At 48.1% G+C, this 22,011-nt stretch overlaps 1 protein-coding gene across 1 annotated transcript in view; it reads left to right on the top strand.

Annotated features, from left to right (window-relative positions):
• Positions 1–22,011, top strand: part of LOC126267486 (uncharacterized) — a 319,130-nt gene that overhangs the window by 138,636 nt on the left and 158,483 nt on the right. The window contains exon 5 of the mRNA XM_049972770.1: positions 16,080–16,262. Within this exon, the coding sequence (XP_049828727.1) occupies positions 16,080–16,262 (183 nt within the window). The remainder of the gene's footprint in view (positions 1–16,079; positions 16,263–22,011) is intronic.

Here is a 22,011-nt window from a genome sequence, read left to right as displayed (position 1 = left end):
AATTTCTTTCTTCTAACAATTTGGATGCAAACAATGAGTAACGTTACATTTTCGTCAATATCGGTGGCGAAAAATGGCGATGTACGACTGAGTGTATCTGAATAGCTTCTTCACGACAATCAATCTCTGGTTAGTTTTCAATCAAATGTGAATAAGTATGAAGGCGCTTCATAAAGTTTCTGTCTTCCCTATAGAAAGAAAAGAAGGTTGGTTGGTTGGCTGATTTGGGTGAGGGGACCAAACAGCGAGGTCATCGGTCCTATCGAATTAGGAAAGGATGGGGAAGAAAGTCGGCCATGGTCTTTCACAAGAACCATCCCCGCATTTACCTGAACCGATTTAGGGAAATCACGGAAAACCTAAATCTGGATGACCGTCGTCACTCCGAATGCAAGTCCAGTCTGCTAATCTCTGCACCACCTTGCTCGATGAAACAAGCGTCGCATAATAAATGTTGTTATAATAAAATACAGTAAACATCGAAATAACTTTGGAAATTCAACAAAACTCCATGCTGCTACACAAGTCCTTCCATTGTATTGCCTTTCAAATCTGGTATGTAGGAAATAATTTGACTAGTGTTGAAAAAACACAAACTAAAAGAAGGTGAGGGGGACTCAATCCAGCGGTCCACCGATTACAGAGCTTGAACGCTAACCACACGACCGCCGCCAGCTTGCTCTCAGGCTACCAAGGCACCGGTACGTCAATGACGCACAATTTCTCTTGCGACTTTCTCCAATTCGCCTAAGTGGTGCGCCACCCTATTTCAACACTATGTTATCCTAATGGAGTATTATAAGCGTACAAAGTTTGAAGGAAATCAGTGATCCGAGCGTCACGGGCTCCCCTTATAAGTAAACACAGAAACACGCTACGCAAACATTCCGAAAAAACATTTTCACACTTTGAGATTTACTGTAGACGCAGGCAGGCTGCGTACACAGATACCGCCGCCCATTCCCAAGGCGCCTTGGAGTGGCAGCAAGGAAGGTCCCAGCCACTCACTGTCACTAACATCACTGCATTATCTAAAACTCTAGACGCCAACATATGGTGGGGTACACAGTTTCGTCGTGGAAGGTTCGTGGGCAGGGCGGGGGGGATGAGAGTAGCAGTGTAGGCATGACACATGTCATACAAATGATCGTAACTGTAGGGCAGGGCGGGGGGGGGGGGGGAAGAGAGTAGCAGTGTAGGCATGACACATGTCATACAAACGATTGTAACTGTAGGGCAGGGCAGGGGGGGGGGGATGAGAGTAGCAGTGTAGCCATGACACATGTCATACGAATGATCGTAACTGTAGGGCAGGGCAGGGGGGGGGATGAGAGTAGCAGTGTAGGCATGACACATGTCATAACAAATGATCGTAACTGTAGGGCAGGGCGGGGGGGGGTATGAGAGTAGCAGTGTAGGCATGACACATGTCATACAAATGATCGTAACTGTAGGGCAGGGCGGGGGGGGGGGGAATGAGAGTAGCAGTGTAGGCATGACACATGTCATACAAATGATCGTAACTGTAGGGTAGGGCGGGGGGGGGGGGATGAGAGTAGCAGTGTAGGCATGACACATGTCATACAAATGATCGTATCTGTAGGGCAGGGCGGGGGGGGATGAGAGTAGCAGTGTAGGCATGACACATGTCATACAAATGATCGTAACTGTAGGGCAGGGCAGGGGGGGGGGATGAGAGTAGCAGTGTAGGCATGACACATGTCATACAAATGATCGTAACTGTAGGGCAGGGCGGGGGGGGGGGATGAGAGTAGCAGTGTAGGCATGACACATGTCATACAAATGATCGTAACTGTAGGGCAGGGCGGGGGGGGGGATGAGAGTAGCAGTGTAGGAATGACACATGTCATACAAATGATCGTAACTGTAGGGCAGGGCGGGGGGGATGAGATTAGCAGTGTAGGCATGAACATGTCATACAAATGATCGTAACTGCATGGCAGGGCGGGGGGGGGGGGGATGAGAGTAGCAGTGTAGGCATGACACATGTCATACAAATGATCGTAACTGTAGGGCAGGGCGGGGGGGGGGGGGGAAGAGAGTAGCAGTGTAGGCATGACACATGTCATACAAACGATTGTAACTGTAGGGCAGGGCAGGGGGGGGGATGAGAGTAGCAGTGTAGCCATGACACATGTCATACGAATGATCGTAACTGTAGGGCAGGGCGGGGGGGGGGATGAGAGTAGCAGTGTAGGCATGACACATGTCATACAAATGATCGTAACTGTAGGGCAGGGCGGGGGGGGGGATGAGAGTAGCAGTGTAGGCATGACACATGTCATACAAATGATCGTAACTGTAGGGCAGGGCGGGGGGGGGGGGGAATGAGAGTAGCAGTGTAGGCATGACACATGTCATACAAATGATCGTAACTGTAGGGCAGGGCGGGGGGGGGATGAGAGTAGCAGTGTAGGCATGACACATGTCATACAAATGATCGTAACTGTAGGGCAGGGCGGGGGGGGGGATGAGAGTAGCAGTGTAGGCATGACACATGTCATACAAATGATCGTAACTGTAGGGCAAGGCGGGGGGGGGGGGGATGAGAGTAGCAGTGTAGGCATGACACATGTCATACAAATGATCGTAACTGTAGGGCAGGGCGGGGGGGGGATGAGAGTAGCAGTGTAGGCATGACACATGTCATACAAATGATCGTAACTGTAGGGCAGGGTGGGGGGGGATGAGAGTAGCAGTGTAGGCATGACACATGTCATACAAATGATCGTAACTGTAGGGCAGGGCGGGGGGGGGGGATGAGAGTAGCAGTGTAGGCATGACACATGTCATACAAATGATCGTAACTGTAGGGCAGGGCGGGGGGGGGGGGGGAAGAGAGTAGCAGTGTAGGCATGACACATGTCATACAAACGATTGTAACTGTAGGGCAGGGCAGGGGGGGGGATGAGAGTAGCAGTGTAGCCATGACACATGTCATACGAATGATCGTAACTGTAGGGCAGGGCGGGGGGGGGGGGATGAGAGTAGCAGTGTAGGCATGACACATGTCATACAAATGATCGTAACTGTAGGGCAAGGCGGGGGGGGGGGATGAGAGTAGCAGTGTAGGCATGACACATGTCATACAAATGATCGTAACTGTAGGGCAGGGCGGGGGGGGGGGGGGGGGGAATGAGAGTAGCAGTGTAGGCATGACACATGTCATAATACAAATGATCGTAACTGTAGGGCAGGGCGGGGGGGGATGAGAGTAGCAGTGTAGGCATGACACATGTCATACAAATGATCGTAACTGTAGGGCAGGGCGGGGGGGAGGGGATGAGAGTAGCAGTGTAGGCATGACACATGTCATACAAATGATCGTAACTGTAGGGCAAGGCGGGGGGGGGGGATGAGAGTAGCAGTGTAGGCATGACACATGTCATACAAATGATCGTAACTGTAGGGCAGGGCGGGGGGGGGGATGAGAGTAGCAGTGTAGGCATGACACATGTCATACAAATGATCGTAACTGTAGGGCAGGGTGGGGGGGGATGAGAGTAGCAGTGTAGGCATGACACATGTCATACAAATGATCGTAACTGTAGGGCAGGGCGGGGGGGGGGGGGATGAGAGTAGCAGTGTAGGCATGACACATGTCATACAAATGATCGTAACTGTAGGGCAGGGCGGGGGGGGGATGAGATTAGCAGTGTAGGCATGACACATGTCATACAAATGATCGTAACTGTAGGGCAGGGCGGGGGGGGGGGATGAGAGTAGCAGTGTAGGCATGACACATGTCATACAAATGATCGTAACTGCAGGGCAGGGCGGGGGGGGGGATGAGAGTAGCAGTGTAGGCATTTCACATGTCATACAAATGATCGTAACTGTAGGGCAGGGCGGGGGGGGGGGGGATGAGAGTAGCAGTGTAGGCATGACACATGTCATACAAATGATCGTAACTGTAGGGCAGGGTGGGGGGGGATGAGAGTAGCAGTGTAGGCATGACACATGTCATACAAATGATCCTAACTGTAGTGGAGGGCGGGGGGGGGGGGGATGAGAGTAGCAGTGTAGGCATGACACATGTCATACAAATGATCGTAACTGTAGGGCAGGGCGGGGGGGGGGAAGAGAGTAGCAGTGTAGGCATGACACATGTCATACAAACGATTGTAACTGTAGGGCAGGGCGGGGGGGGATGAGAGTAGCAGTGTAGCCATGACACATGTCATACGAATGATCGTAACTGTAGGGCAGGGCGGGGGGGGGGGATGAGAGTAGCAGTGTAGGCATGACACATGTCATACAAATGATCGTAACTGTAGGGCAGGGCGGGGGGGGGGGGGGATGAGAGTAGCAGTGTAGGCATGACACATGTCATACAAATGATCGTAACTGTAGGGGAGGGTGGGGGGGGATGAGAGTAGCAGTGTAGGCATGACACATGTCATACAAATGATCGTAACTGTAGGGCAGGGCGGGGGGGGGGGGGAAGAGAGTAGCAGTGTAGGCATGACACATGTCATACAAATGATCGTAACTGTAGGGCAGGGCGGGGGGGGGGGGGATGAGAGTAGCAGTGTAGGCATTACACATGTCATACAAATGATCGTAACTGTAGGGGAGGGCGGGGGGGGGGGGATGAGAGTAGCAGTGTAGGCATGACACATGTCATACAAATGATCGTAACTGTAGGGCAGGGCAGGGGGGGGATGAGAGTAGCAGTGTAGGCATGACACATGTTATACAAATGATCGTAACTGTAGGGCAGGGCGGGGGGGGGGATGAGAGTAGCATTGTAGGCATGACACATGTCATACAAATGATCGTATCTGTAGGGCAGGGCGGGGGGGGATGAGAGTAGCAGTGTACGCATGACACATGTCATACAAATGATCGTAACTGTAGGGCAGGGCGGGGGGGGATGAGAGTAGCAGTGTAGGCATGACACATGTCATACAAATGATCGTAACTGTAGGGCAGGGCCGGGGGGGATGAGAGTAGCAGTGTAGGCATGACACGTCATACAAATGATCGTAACTGTAGGGCAGGGCGGGGGGGGGGGGGATGAGAGTAGCAGTGTAGGCATGACACATGTCATACAAATGATCGTAACTGTAGGGCAGGGCGGGGGGGGGGGGGGGATGAGAGTAGCAGTGTAGGCATGACACATGTCATACAAATGATCGTAACTGTAGGGGAGGGCGGGGGGGGGATGAGAGTAGCAGTGTAGGCATGACACATGTCATACAAATGATCGTAACTGTAGGGCAGGGCGGGGGGGGGGGGAAGAGAGTAGCAGTGTAGGCATGACACATGTCATACAAATGATCGTAACTGTAGGGCAGGGCAGGGGGGGGATGAGAGTAGCAGTGTAGGCATGACACATGTTATACAAATGATCGTAACTGTAGGGCAGGGCGGGGGGGGGGGGATGAGAGTAGCATTGTAGGCATGACACATGTCATACAAATGATCGTATCTGTAGGGCAGGGCGGGGGGGGGATGAGAGTAGCAGTGTACGCATGACACATGTCATACAAATGATCGTAACTGTAGGGCAGGGTGGGGGGAGGATGAGAGTAGCAGTGTAGGCATGACACATGTCATACAAATGATCGTAACTGTAGGGCAGGGCCGGGGGGGATGAGAGTAGCAGTGTAGGCATGACACATGTCATACAAATGATCGTAACTGTAGGGCAGGGCGGGGGGGGATGAGAGTAGCAGTGTAGGCATGACACATGTCATACAAATGATCGTAACTGTAGGGCAGGGCAGGGGGGAGATGAGAGTAGCAGTGTAGGCATGACACATGTCATACAAATGATCGTAACTGTAGGGCAGGGCGGGGGGGGGGGGGATGAGAGTAGCAGTGTAGGCATGACACATGTCATACAAATGATCGTAACTGTAGGGCAGGGCGGGGGGGGGGATGAGAGTAGCAGTGTACGAATGACACATGTCATACAAATGATCGTAACTGTAGGGCAGGGCGGGGGGCGATGAGATTAGCAGTGTAGGCATGACACATGTCATACAAATGATCGTAACTGTAGGGCAGGGCGGGGGGGGGGGATGAGAGTAGCAGTGTAGGCATGACACATGTCATACAAATGATCGTAACTGTAGGGCAGGGCGGGGGGGGGGGATGAGAGTAGCAGTGTAGGCATGACACATGTCATACAAATGATCGTAACTGTAGGGGAGGGCGGGGGGGGGGATGAGAGTAGCAGTGTAGGCATGACACATGTCATACAAATGATCGTAACTGTAGGGCAGGGCGGGGGGGGGGGGGGATGAGAGTAGCAGTGTAGGCATGACACATGTCATACAAATGATCGTAACTGTAGGGCAGGGTGGGGGGGGGATGAGAGTAGCAGTGTAGGCATGACACATGTCATACAAATGATCGTAACTGTAGGGCAGGGCGGGGGGGGGGGGATGAGAGTAGCAGTGTAGGCGTGACACATGTCATACAAATGATCGTAACTGTAGGGCAGGGCGGGGGGGGGAAGAGAGTAGCAGTGTAGGCATGACACATGTCATACAAATGATCGTAACTGTAGGGCAGGGCGGGGGGGGGGGGATGAGATTAGCTGTGTAGGCATGACACATGTCATACAAATGATCGTAACTGTAGGGGAGGGCGGGGGGGGATGAGAGTAGCAGTGTAGGCATGACACATGTCATACAACTGATCGTAACTGTGGGGCAGGGCGGGGGGGGGGATGAGAGTAGCAGTGTAGGCATTTCACATGTCATACAAATGATCGTAACTGTAGGGCAGGGCGGGGGGGAGGGATGAGAGTAGCAGTGTAGGCATGACACATGTCATACAAATGATCGTAACTGTAGGGCAGGGCGGGGGGGGGGATGAGAGTAGCAGTGTAGGCATGACACATGTCATACAAATGATCGTAACTGTAGGGCAGGGCGGGGGGGGGATGAGAGTAGCAGTGTAGGCATGACACATGTCATACAAATGATCGTAACTGTAGGGCAGGGCGGGGGGGGATGAGAGTAGCAGTGTAGGCATGACACATGTCATACAAATGATCGTAACTGTAGGGGAGGGCGGGGGGGGATGTGAGTAGCAGTGTAGGCAAGACACATGTCATACAAATGATCGTAACTGTAGGGCAGGGCGGGGGGGGGGGGGATGAGAGTAGCAGTGTAGGCATGACACATGTCATACAAATGATCGTAACTGTAGGGCATGGCGGGGGGGGATGAGAGTAGCAGTGTAGGCATGACACATGTCATACAAATGATCGTAACTGTAGGACAGGGTTGGGGGGGGATGAGAGTAGCAGTGTAGGTATGACACATGTCATACAAATGATCGTAACTGTAGGGCAGGGTGGGGGGAGGGGATGAGAGTAGCAGTGTAGGCATGACACATGTCATACAAATGATCGTAACTGTAGGGCAGGGCGGGGGGGGGGATGAGAGTAGCAGTGTAGGCATGACACATGTCATACAAATGATCGTAACTGTAGGGCAGGGCGGGGGGGGGGGAGGATGAGAGTAGCAGTGTAGGCATGACACATGTCATACAAATGATCGTAACTGTAGGGCAGGGCGGGGGGGGGGGGGATGAGAGTAGCAGTGTAGGCATGACACATGTCATACAAATGATCGTAACTGTAGGGCAGAGCGGGGGGGGGATGAGAGTAGCAGTGTAGGCATGACACATGTCATACAAATGATCGTAACTGTAGGGCAGGGCGGCGGGGGGGATGAGAGTAGCAGTGTAGGCGTGACACATGTCATACAAATGATCGTAACTGTAGGGCAGGGCGGGGGGGGATGAGAGTAGCAGTGTAGGCATGACACATGTCATACAAATGATCGTAACTGTAGGGCAGGGCGGGGGGGGATGAGAGTAGCAGTGTAGGCATGACGCATGTCATACAAATGATCGTAACTGTAGGGGAGGGCGGGGGGGGATGAGAGTAGCAATGTAGGCATGACACATGTCATACAACTGATCGTAACTGTGGGGCAGGGCTGGGGGGGGGGGGATGAGAGTAGCATTGTAGGCATGACACATGTCATACAAATGATCGTAACTGTAGGGCAGGGCGGGGGGGGGGATGAGAGTAGCAGTGTAGGCATGACACATGTCATCTAAATGATCGTAACTGTAGGGCAGGGCGGGGGGGGGATGAGAGTAGCAGTGTAGGCATGACACATGTCATACAAATGATCGTAACTGTAGGGGAGGGCGGGGGGGGATGAGAGTAGCAGTGTAGGCATGACACATGTCATACAAATGATCGTAACTGTAGGGCAGGGCGGGGGGGGGGGAAGAGAGTAGCAGTGTAGGCATGACACATGTCATACAAATGATCGTAACTGTAGGGCATGGCGGGGGGGGGGGGATGAGAGTAGCAGTGTAGGCATGACACATGTCATACAAATGATCGTAACTGTAGGACAGGGTGGGGGGGGAAGAGAGTAGCAGTGTAGGTATGACACATGTCATACAAATGATCGTAACTGTAGGGCAGGGCGGGGGGGGGGGATGAGAGTAGCAGTGTAGGCATGACACATGTCATACAAATGATCGTAACTGTAGGGCAGGGCGGGGGGGGGGGGTTGAGATTAGCAGTGTAGGCATGACACATGTCATACAAATGATCGTAACTGTAGGGCATGGCGGGGGGGGGGGATGAGAGTAGCAGTGTAGGCATGACATATGTCATACAAGTGATCGTAACTGTAGGGCAGGGCGGGGGGGGGGGGGAGGATGAGAGTAGCAGTGTAGGCATGACACATGTCATACAAGTGATCGTAACTGTAGGGCAGGGCGGGGGGGGGGGGTGATGGGAGTAGCAGTGTAGGCATGACACATGTCATACAAATGATCGTAACTGTAGGGCAGGGCGGGGGGGGGGATGAGAGTAGCAGTGTAGGCATGACACATGTCATACAAATGATCGTAACTGTAGGGCAGGGCGGGGGGGGGGGATGAGAGTAGCAGTGTAGGCATGACACATGTCATACAAATGATCGTAACTGTAGGGCAGGGCGGGGGGGGGGATGAGAGTAGCAGTGTAGGCATGACACATGTCATACAAATGATCGTAACTGTAGGGCAGGGCGGGGGGGGGATGAGAGTAGCAGTGTAGGCATGACACATGTCATACAAATGATCGTAACTGTAGGGCAGGGCGGGGGGGATGAGAGTAGCAGTGTGGGCATGACACATGTCATACAAATGATCGTAACTGTAGGGGAGGGCGGGGGGGGGGATGAGAGTAGCAATGTAGGCATGACACATGTCATACAACTGATCGTAACTGTGGGGCAGGGCTGGGGGGGGGGATGAGAGTAGCATTGTAGGCATGACACATGTCATACAAATGATCGTAACTGTAGGGCAGGGTGGGGGGGGGGATGAGAGTAGCAGTGTAGGCATGACACATGTCATACAAATGATCGTAACTGTAGGGCAGGGCGGGGGGGGGATGTGAGTAGCAGTGTAGGCATGACACATGTCATACAAATGATCGTAACTGTAGGGGAGGGCGGGGGGGGGGGATGAGCGTAGCAGTGTAGGCATGACACATGTCATACAAATCATGGTAACTGTAGGGCAGGGCGGGGGGGGGGGATGAGAGTAGCAGTGTAGGCATGACACATGTCATACAAATGATCGTAACTGTAGGGCATGGCGGGGGGGGGAGATGAGAGTAGCAGTGTAGGCATGACACATGTCATACAAATGATCGTAACTGTAGGACAGGGTGGGGGAGGGGGAAGAGAGTAGCAGTGTAGGTATGACACATGTCATACAAATGATCGTAACTGTAGGGCAGGGCGGGGGGGGGGGATGAGAGTAGCAGTGTAGGCATGACACATGTCATACAAATGATCGTAACTGTAGGGCAGGGCGGGGGGGGGGATGAGAGTAGCAGTGTAGGCATGACACATGTCATACAAATGATCGTAACTGTAGGGCAGGGCGGGGGGGGGGGGGGAATGAGAGTAGCAGTGTAGGCATTTCACATGTCATACAAATGATCGTAACTGTAGGGCAGGGCAGGGGGGGGGGATGAGAGTAGCAGTGTAGGCATGACACATGTCATACAAATGATCGTAACTGTAGGGCAGGGCGGGGGGGGGGGGATGAGAGTAGCAGTGTAGGCATGACACATGTCATACAAATGATCGTAACTGTAGGGCAGGGTGGGGGGGGGATGAGAGTAGCAGTGTAGGCATGACACATGTCATCCAAATGATCGTAACTGTAGGGGAGGGCGGGGGGGGGGATGAGAGTAGCAGTGTAGGCATGACACATGTCATACAAATGATCGTAACTGTAGGGCAGGGCGGGGGGGGGGGGATGAGAGTAGCAGTGTAGGCATGACACATGTCATACAAATGATCGTAACTGTAGGGCATGGCGGGGGGGGGGGGGGGGATGAGAGTAGCAGTGTAGGCATGACACATGTCATACAAATGATCGTAACTGTAGGGCAGGGCGGGGGGGGGGGGGGATGAGAGTAGCAGTGTAGGCATGACACATGTCATACAAATGATCGTAACTCTAGGGCAGGGCGGGGGGGGGGGGGAATGAGAGTAGCAGTGTAGGCATTTCACATGTCATACAAATGATCGTAACTGTAGGGCAGGGCGGGGGGGGGGGGGATGAGAGTAGCAGTGTAGGCATGACACATGTCATACAAATGATCGTAACTGTAGGGCAGGGCGGGGGGGGGGGATGTGAGTAGCAGTGTAGGCATGACACATGTCATACAAATTATCGTAACTGTAAAATAAAACAACCAAACATCTATAAATAGTTATAATTTAAATGAGCTCTCAAGAATAATTACATATCTCATTTTACCATATGTATGTTTAAATTATTCTCTTTATATTACAGTCCAAAGTGGATACCTAGCACGAATAGGCAAAACATACACAACATCAAAAAAAGTTTTACATCACTTCAGTTCAGGGAGTACCGGAACATGTACAGAAAATTGGAAGAGAGATCAACATAAACATCTTTTCCGCCCTTTTTATTGCTCATGATAACCACACATTGCATATTGTACCACCCTACAGCCTGACCTTCAGAGGTGGTGGTCCAGATTGCTGTACACACCGGTACCTGTAATACCCAGTAGCACGTCTTCTTGCATAGATGCATGCCTGTATTCGTCGTGGCATACTATCCACAAGTTCATGAAAGCACTGTTGGTCCAGATTGTCCCACTCCTCAACGGTGATTCGCCGCAGATCCCTCAGAGTGGCTGGTGGGTCACGTCGTCCATAAACAGCCCTTTTCAATCTATCCCAGGAATAGTCGATAGCGTTCATGTCTGGAGAACATACTGGCCACTCTATTCTAGCGATGTCGCTATCCTGAAGGAAGTCATTCACAAGATGTGCACGATGGGGGGGGGGGGGGGGGGGGCGAATTGTCGTCCATGAAGACGAATACCTCGATATGGTTGCACTACCTGTCGGAGAATGGCATTCACGTATCGTACAGCCATTACGGCGCCTTCCATGACCACCAGCGGCGTACGTCGGCCTCACATATTGCCACCCTAAAACAGCAGGGAACCTCTGCATTGCTGCACTTGTTGGACAGTGTGTCTAAGGCGTTCAGCCTGACCGGGTTGCCTCCAAACACGTCTCCGACGTTTGTCTGGTTGAAGGCATATGCGACACTCATCGATGAAGAGAACGTGATGCCAATCCTGAGAGGTCCATTCGGCATGCTGTTGGGCCCATCTCTACCGCGCTGCATGGTGTCGTGGTTGCAAAGATGGACTTCGGGAGTGAAGTTGCGCATCATGCAGCCTATTCCGCACAGTTTGAGTCGTAACACGACGTCCTGTGGCTGTACAAAAAGCATTATTCAACATGGTGGCGTTGCTGTCAAGGTTCCTCCGAGCCATAATCTGTCGATAGCGGTCATCAACCGCAGTAGTAGCTCTTGGGCGGCCTGAGCGAGGCATGTCACCGACAGTTCCTATCTTACTGTATCTCCTCCAAGTCCGAACAACATGGCTTTGGTTAACTGCGAGACGCCTGGACACTTCCCTTGATGAGAGCCCTTCCTGGCACAAAGTAACAACGCGGACACGATCGAATCGCGTTATTGACCGTTTAGGCATGCTTGAACTACAGACAACACGAGCCATGTACCTCCTTCCTGGTGCAATGACTGGAACTGATCAGCTGTTGAACTCCGTCCGTCTAATAGGTGCTGCTCATGCATGGTTGCTTACATCTTTGGGCGGATATAGTGACATCTCTGAACAGTCAAAGGAGTTCTGGGAACCGGGGAGATGCAAAACGTTTTCTGATGTGTGTATTTGGTAGAAACAAATAAAACATTCATTTCCAAAAGACGGAATGTTTTTATCTGTATGATAAAGCAAATGACCAAAAATACCAATAATAGCCATTTAACCTTCAGAGTTCTTTTGTAGAACCGCATTTAAAAATCTTCCGTTCCCTCCTTATCGGCAGTGTTTAAGTTCCATGTATTCCTTAATAAATGGACCTTTCTACAGAATGATTCGATCCACGGAATTCTATGCTAGAGTAAAATAGGTTGTGACGCGATCTCGTACTTGTTATCATCCATAGTGTCTACGATTTTGTATTCTCTATAACTACGATGAAATATCATTTCGTGGAAAAACTTACGTGTACTTCGCCTGTATGGGACAGGGCAACAATGTGAACAATAGTCTAGTATCAATACTGAAGAATAGCCAGGAACTATAAAAAAAAGTCGAAAACATTAACAGGACGTCCCAACCGTAAACGCCAGCAAATAGTTAAATTAAGCAACATGAACTCTGAAGGTGTACTACGACAGAAATACGGCTGTTCGTGCTAAGACATCCACTACATACAGGAACCTGACTGATACTGCAGGTGATAGGTTAGTGCGCAAGTTCGTAGCGTTTTTGTTTTGAATGTTGGTATTCCGGTTGCTATGGTTTGATTTGTAAATTGCAGTGTTTTATTTTTATTTCACAGTTGCTCTCTGAGTTTACATTTCGTTATTTTGTCGTTTGGAGACGGTGAATGGAGCTGTGGATGCTTTAAAATGGAGTGGCAAGTGGAGAAATCGGAAAGTTTCCGAGATATTCTGATGTTTCAGTTCAGTAGAGGGGGAACACTAGCAGAAGCAGCCAGAAACATTTGCACCACGTGTGGGGATAATGCCATTGGACAGAACACGGCAATAAAATGGTTTTCTCGTTTTAAGGAGGACCCTTTTAAGATTAATGACTCACCACGCTCAGGAAGACCTTCACTGTTTGACGGAGATCGTTTGAACGCATTAATGCTTAATAGTCCACGTCAGTATACTCGAGACCTGGCAAATACGATGAACTGTGACCATTTCACCATCGTGCGACATTTTCATGCAGTGATCAAGGTTCAGAAATCGGGTATTTGGACACCGCATGCCCTAAGCAAAAAGCAAAAAAATCAGTGGGTGGCTATTTGTGTATCTCTGCTTGCTCCTCATCCGTTGACTTGTGAACAACAGCGACCATTCCTCTCCTGTGTTATTTGTGACGAGAAATTGTGTCTTTAACCTAACATAAAAAAGAAAGGAATGACTGATCCCAAACAAAGCAGCTACTCCCTGTACAAAGACGTGCGCAAATCCACAAAAGATAATGTTACGTATCTGGTGGAACAGCAACAATGTGGTGTGCTACGAGTTGTTTCCCCCAGGTGTAACCATCACTGCAAACATTTATTGTCAACAACTGTGACATCCTGAGATGCAGTTCAAGAACAACGACCAGGAAGCCTACGGAATGTGACGCTACTCTCCTACAACGTCCGCCCGCTTTCTGCTAGACTGACAAGAAACGCTCTACAGGAGTCATTCTGCACCCAACTCATTCACAATCTTGCGCCCCTGTATTTTCACCTTTTCCATACACTGTCGAACAACCTTGCAGGAGTTTCCTTTCCGGATGACAATGCGTTCCGAACATCACTCTACTTCTTCGCCTTAAAACCATGTGATTTCTACAGTCGCGGAATCTAAAAGTTATCCCAGCGTTGGCAGACTGCTGTAAAAAAGTGAAGGACAATCGTTAGCGCTCCTGGCTCAGCGTCTTATAAACTTGGCCTCTCTGCTTCAGCCACACGTGGGGAAGACCGACACATACTCAGGACAGTTCATTGAGAAGCTGAAGAAACTGAAACTTGCACTAAACGACATCCTGGTCAGCTTTGATGTTGTTTCGTTATTTACGAAAGTGCCACTCAGTGACGCTCTGGAGCACATCGGTTCCATTTTCCCGCAAGACATCACAAAGCTCTTCCATGCATGTCTCACTACGAGCTATTTCGCGTGGAATGGCGATTTCTACGAACAGCTGGAAAGCGTCGCCGTGGGTAGTCCTCTCAGTCCAGTGGTGGCCAACTTCTTCATGGAACAATTCGAAGCACAGTCACTGGACTCGGCGAGTTGCAAACCTAAGGTGTGGTACAGGTACGTTGACGATACTTTCGTGGTGTGGAGCCATGGTGAAGAACAGCTCGGTGACTTCCTAAGACACCTTAACAGCCTCCATGCCAACATAACATTTACCGTGGAAGTAGAAAAGGACAAGAAACTGCCATTTCTAGATGTGTTGGTCACAAGGGACGGCGAAAACCTGGGACACAGCGTGTATCGAAAACACACACACGGACCGATATCTGCACAAACTATCAAACCACCACCCGAGCCAGAAGAGAGGTATGATTAATAGGCTCGTAACGAGAGGAGGACGAATATGTGAGCCACAGCACCTCAGACGAGAAATGAAACACCTGGAAAGTGTTATTAGGAGCAATGGGTACTCCTCAAATTATAATAGAAGTGTAAGAGAGCCAAACACTCGGCGAAGTAATGAATAAGAAAAAGAAATGTCGGGTACGGCCTTTCTGCCACACATTCCCAGAGTGACGGACACAATCGGCCGTATATTGCGCAAACATGGCGTAAAGACGATTTTCAAACCGATAAAGAAGATCAAAGAGTCTCTTAGATGGACGAAGAAGAAAAGGGACCCACTTGCAATGTCGGTAATATACCGTATACCATGCACATGCGGAAAAGTTTATGTCGGAATGACTGGAAGATCAATTAACACCAGGATCAAAGAGCATAAGCGACATTGGAGATTGGGGCAGGTGAAGAAATCGGCCGTGGCAGAGGAGGCACTCCCTGCCTCGGGCATGGGTGTGTGTGATGTCCTTAGGTTGGTTAGGTTTAAGTAGTTCTAAGTTCTAGGGGCTTATGACCTAAGATGTTGAGTCCCATAGTGCTCAGAGCCATTTCAACCATTTGAATTTAGAGGACGCACTGAGTGAGACCGAACACGTAATAAAATTCGCCGACATGGAAGTTCTGGCTGTAGAGAAGCACTATCACACGCGCTTGCACAGAGAAGCTGTAGAAATACAAAAACATGCGGACAGTTTCATCAAAAAAGAGGAAAGCCTTAAGGTAAACGGATCCTCGTTTCCCGTACTGCAGCGAACGACCGTCGCAGGTAGCAAGAGGCGAACCGCACCAGAAATGACCACGGAGAAGCCCTCGGGCGTTGGCGTGCCAGGTATATATAGTCTGCGGCCGCGAGCTCGGCTCCAGTTTACCACCGGCAATGGAGGGTGAAGCTTTGACAATGCCAGACACTCGTGCTGGCGAAACGTCAGTAAAATCATTAGATGAACGTAGGTCGAAGAACCCGAGACAGGAGCCAATAGGCAGTTTCTCAACAAGAATTTTGAAGGACAATATATTATTGATGAATAAAGTCTCTGTTATGCTTGACTATTGCGTTTGTTAAAATTATGTAAAAACGCTACGAACTTTTGCACCAACCCAGTATATGCGTCCATAACACTCAGAGACCTATAAGGTGGCACGAGTATACATGTCCACAGCGGTGTGAGCATTAAGACCTGGGGAAAGATACGGAGTTGCATCTTAAGATGCCCACGGCAAACAAACGGTAAATTGTTTAGATAGGGAGTATTTGCTCGAAGTCATGCTGAATATGCTGGACAGGTGCTGCTGGGTGCTAACATTGTGTGGTTTCCACGCAGCCGATCTTCAGCCAGCTGGACGAGTCGACGCAGAACCTGGTGCAGGGCCTGCAGCCGCTATGCATGGCGCTGGTGATGCTGCTGACGTCACGCTTCGTGCTGCTGTGGCTCGTGGACGCCGTGTTGGTCGTCATGGTGGCGCTGGGCGCGCGCCGGCTGCGTGACAGCTTCGAAGACGACAAGGTAGGCACTCTGTGGGGCTGCCGATGCATCGGCCTAATTAGTGTCCTTGACCGATTCGCTGTTGTTACAGCGGCAAGGTCGTGTTGACACTAATGACGATTTTGAGGGTCCAGAGGAAAATAAATCCTTCCATAGCCATCAGTTTTGAGACGTTCGGCCTCATAACCTAATATTACGTGGAACAATATGTCGGGTGGCCCAAAATTAGATAATGCATGAAATGTAGCTGAAGGTGCTCTTTTATTGGTTCCATCGAGTAGAAGATTGGGGTTCACATCCGTAGACCACCGAGGCGATTAGTCTGTAAGTCTGTCCAAATATCCTGTCTCTGGGAGCCAAATCGTACGCAAACAGTTCTCATGCGTAACAAATGGTTTGTTAAATTATTATATTTCAGTGAGTGACATACAGGTCTTACGACAGCGGTCATGCACTGAACAGATTTGTTTGGCCAATTTACTGTTTGCTGTCCATCGTAGAATAATTATTTTGTGTGTGTGGGGGGGGGGGGGGGGCGTGCGTAATCATCAGTCTTGCAACCTACGTCCTCAATTATGTGCTGGGTGTATTCCAATCTCGGTCTTCCTTTACAGTTGTTGCCCTCTACAGTTCCCTCTAGTACTATGGAAGTCATTCCCTCATGTCTTAACAGATGTCCTATCATTCTGTCCCCTTCTCCTTATCAGTGTTTTCCACATATTCCTTTCCTCGCCGATTCTGCGCTGAACCTCCTCATTCCTTACCTTATCAGTCCACTTAATTTTCAGCATTCGTCTGTAGCAGCACATCTCAAATGCTTCGACTCTCTTATGATCCGGTTTACCAACAGTAAATGTGTCACTACCATATAATGCTGTGCTCCAAACGTACATTCTCAGAAATTTCTTCCTCAAATTACGACCTATGTTTAATACTAGTAGACTTCTGTTGGCCAGGAATGCCCTTTTTGTCAGTGATAGTCTGCTTTCGATGTCTTCGTTATTCTGTCAGTCACTGGTTATTAATTTTCAATATTCATCTGTAGCACTAGATCTCAAATGCTTCAATTCTCTTCTGTTCCGGTTTTCCCACAGTCCATGTTTCATTACCATACAATGCTGTACTCCAGACGTATGTTCTCAGAATTTTCTCCCTCAAATCAAGGCCAATGTTTGATACTGGTGGACTTCTCTTGGCCAGGAATGCCCTACTTGCCATTTCTAGTCTGCTTTTGATGTCCTACTTGCTCCATCCGCCATTGGTTATTTTACTGCATTGCTTAATTTCATCTACTTCGTGACCATCAATCCTGATGTTAAGTTTCTTGCTATTCTCATTTATACTACTTCTCATTACTCTCGTCTTTCTTCGATTTACTCGCAATCCATATTCTGTACTCATCAGATTGTTCATTCCGTTCAGCAGATCACGTAATTCTTTTGCAATTTCACTCAGGATAGCAATGTCATCAACGAATCGTATCGTTGAAATCATTTCACCTTGAATTTTAATTCCACTCCTGAACCTTCCTTTTACTTCCATCATTGCTTCTTCGATGTACAGATTGAACAGTAGAGGGGAAACACGACATCCCTGTCTTACACCCTTTTTAATCCGATCACTTCGTTCTTGATCGTCAACTCTTATTATTCACTCTTGGCTCTTTATACATCTTGTGCATTACCCGTCTCTCCCTATAGCTTACCCCTATTTTTCTGAGAATTTCGAACATCTTGCACCATTTAACGTTGTCTAAAGCTTTTTCCAGGTCGACAGATCCTATGAACATGTCTTCGTTTTTATTTAGTTTTGCTTCCATTATCAGCGGCAACGTCAGAATTGCCTCTCTCTCGTGCCTTTACCTTTTGTAAGGCCAAACTGATCGTCATCTAGCACATCCTCAATTATCTCTTCCATTCTTCTGTATATTATTCTTATCAGCGACTTGGATGCATGAGCTGTTAAGCTGATTTTGCGATAATTCTCGCACTTGTCAAGCTCTTATAATTTACCAATTGGAATTTGTGTTTCTTCCTGCTGTCGCGTTTTCCATGTTGGATCGTCCATTAATTCTCGTGCGCTGCTCTTGCTGACGAGCACTATATCACTTTCTTGATCATCCGTCACGTCTGTGCATGTAAGCTCACCAGACAAAATATAGACACCCCCAATGAGCACGCAGAAATGAATCGTTAAGCCTCAAGAGATGGCACAGCGATTGAGTCACGTGCTCTGCCGCACCTCTGCTTAACCATAGGGAAGTAGCGATCACTGAGACATTGATGTTTCAAGAGGACATTGTACGAAACATGGGCAAATGCAAGGACGTGACAGAGCGACAGAAAGGGGCAACCATATTAGGCCTTGCCCATGGCCATACAGCAGTAGTTCCCAACTTTCCTGTGACTATTACCCCTGAGTGCAATCAGATACTAGCTAGTACCCACCCCTCTCCCCCCACCATCAACTACATTAGCGCCTAACTAAACTGTAGAAAGAAAAATAACTTTCTTTGGATATTTTTTTGGTAGAAGATAAATGATATTTAGTCTTCGTAGGTGTCTTACTAAACACAGAAATAATGAGTCAATGAGACAAATGGCACCGCTTAATTCTAACAACATTTTTTTTTTATTTGTAGAAAGATGAAGTAATTCTCAGTGCATCGTGAGTGTTACCTACAACTCCTCCACAGAAAAGGGAGCTAATTATTCGCATTGATGATAGATACTTATTACAAAACGAGCTTCCTCTGCACCACTCCTCTCCCTAGTGACACTTGTTTCACTTACAGCACTGCAACCCCATTTTGAAATCAACCAAGTGTATACTACAGCTGCTGCTTATGTACCTTAGACTCCTGGACTCCTCACCCCTGAAATCATAGAAACTGAAAGACTTCAGGCTGTCAATTGTTTGTGTCTGACCACTGCCGCACAACAATATAGTAGCCATTACATAATTACTGCTGTGTTGTCATCTCAGATCGCATATTGCATCGAAGTGAATAATAAAGCGATTTCTGGCCCGTTGTGGAAAACACGCACAACTTGGAGAAGGCATATTTAAGTATACTGTCACAGATGGATGATAAGAAGTATATGTGCAGTAGGTGGAATATTTGAGTAACTAGGAAGATATGTTCATACATTCCTATGACAAGCTGTAACCTCCACCACATTGCCTCCCGCATTAATGCTAGTATTTGAAAATAAAAAATACAATTATTGGTAACTTATGTAATCAGTATTACAGTTTTTCGAAATAGTAATGATAATAATAATGATCTTTTGAACGTAGTTCAGTTCTGAGACACAAACATTACTGAACCTGTTTTTTACCTCCTACAAATTTTCATTTTACACCTCAGGAGGTGAATATTCCCACGTTGGGAGCCACTGCCATATGATGTGTGATGTTGCTGGATTTGGTGGTGTACCGCGGTGGACTGTTCAATGTGCCTACAATCGGTGGAGTAACACACGCGGCCATGTAACACGTCAAAACTGGTCGGAAAAGATCTTGGTAGAGGGACCGATGACGCTCCTTGCCACTTACGAATGGGAATCGCTAAACCTTACAGAAACTGCTGTAGGCAGTGAATGGAAGGGCAGTGACTGATAAGTCCACACCCACCTGTCTGAGAGAAATCATTGCGACTGGAACTGCATGCAATGAACATTTGGTGGCCGTCGATCACACAGACACGTAAGGCTGCCCGTCTTGAGTGGGCTAGAAAACATCCAACGTAGACAGTACTCGACTGACCGAACGTAATGTGCTCTGACGAATCACGGTGTAAGAGTGTGCACCGAAGGCATAATGAATCAGTTCATCCTGAATGTGTGCAAGGTCAGGTGCAAGACAAATATTGGTCTGTGGTTTTTTGGGGGTACTTTTCTTATGATATGAGCCCACTCATTGAGATGACCACTAACATATAAGTCACCATGTTTATCTAAACATTTTGAATGATCGGGTGTTGTCTTTCAGTCAACATCTGCATGATGAGTACGCTAATAACACCCCTATTTTTCAAGACGATAACAGCAAAGTTCATCGGGCTGGAAGAATATATGACCGGTTTTCTGAACACTCCCCCCTCCCCCCTATTACATCTCGATTGGTCTGCAAAATTGTCTTACTTGAACCCTGTATAAAATTTATGGTACATTTGGAAACGCGGGTTAAACGCCGACATCGGCATCCACGCAGTTTTGAGGAATTTCGCGATAAAATCCTCAGCGAGTGGTTTAAAGGTGGATGCGACTTACGTGCATAATGTAGTGGACTCACTTTCTAACCGAATTCAGGTGGTTATCAAGTTTATAGCGGAATTATAGCGTATTAAATGATGCTCACAATGTTTTCTCTAGGGGTGACTAATTTTTTGTGCATTCAGTTTAACATTTCGTATTGGCGATAAAATGCAAATTTTCTCGGCAGGTATTTGTTTCTTTGGCCATTTTTGTTTTACAGGCGTTAGGCCGTGGTCCAAGACATGTTTCTGAACCTAATGTCGCGTATTCTAATACCTTTGACGTTATCTCAGCGTTAAGATACGAAAGGTTAGACTCAGAAACATGCGATGGACCACGGTCTAATGTCCAAAACACAGAAATGGCCAAGCATTTCATAATGAGACAGAATGTGTCGAAACTGGTCATGTGTGTAAGTAGAAAAGCTCTGAAACTTACTGTGAGACTGTTGGATTCAAACAGTTGATACCTTCAAAGCTAGATCGTTGCACGAGACAAATGTGGGATTTCCATACCCCTCAGGGAATTAATTTTTATGTGGGACACACGTTCCACTGGTCACGGTAGGGTTAATCTACCAGCAAGCTACATACTTTATCTTAAAAGATAGGTTGATGGAAAGCAAGCATAGATTTTTGGCATTTTTGCATTTACAAAAAGCTTCTGAATGTGCTGAATGGAATACATTCTCTGAAATTTGGAACTTTTCAACAATGTACAGAAATGAGGCAGTAATATAGGATTCGAAAGATATCAGACTGAATTGACAGTTGATCAGGAACTGAAACTGGGTTTTAGCCTGTCCACGACGTTGTTCAGTACGTGCACTGAGCCAGCTGTGAAGAAAACCCAGCAAAATTTGGAAAGGGATTTTGATTCAGGGAGAATATTGAAACTTCTTAGTTTAATTCTGAAACTGCTGGATTTAACTGAAGCTTCTTAAACTGCTGAAACTTCTTAGTCTCTACCACAACATGAAGTTTCTGAGTGCAACTGTATTGTCTCTATGCTTTTTTATATCATTTCACTGACCTACAGAATTTTCCCTGAAAATACAACTCAAGCTTATTGATTCATTACCCACAATATTCAAGCGCAACGCAGTCTGACTGCAAATAATTAACACAAAAGAATGGCCCTGAATTAAAAGGAATCCTAACAATAACCAATACATTTCATAAGTCACTTGCCTCACAGAAAATATTCATGACACGAACTACCGCAAATACTGCAAGCAGCAACGACATCCAGCTAAATAAAAAGATTCTAACTACTAGGAGGCATATTGTTAGCAAAGCAAACATTGTATTTAGAGCAAAAAATGTATTTAGCAGATTTTCCCTTAACCATGTGACATCCTGTTACAAAAATTATATAATCGTCAACAATTCCATTACCCAAACATTAGCAGATACATAAATCATCATTTTACAATCAATTTTCAACCAACACTAAATCTCCATGAAGGACACACGTCCAAACCGTCGGCTCGCTGACTTCCAACCTCCAAC

Source organism: Schistocerca gregaria, chromosome 4 (genome assembly GCF_023897955.1).
Source record: "Schistocerca gregaria isolate iqSchGreg1 chromosome 4, iqSchGreg1.2, whole genome shotgun sequence".
NCBI classification, from domain to species: domain Eukaryota; kingdom Metazoa; phylum Arthropoda; class Insecta; order Orthoptera; family Acrididae; genus Schistocerca; species Schistocerca gregaria.
This window is presented reverse-complemented; position numbering and strand designations above follow the sequence as displayed.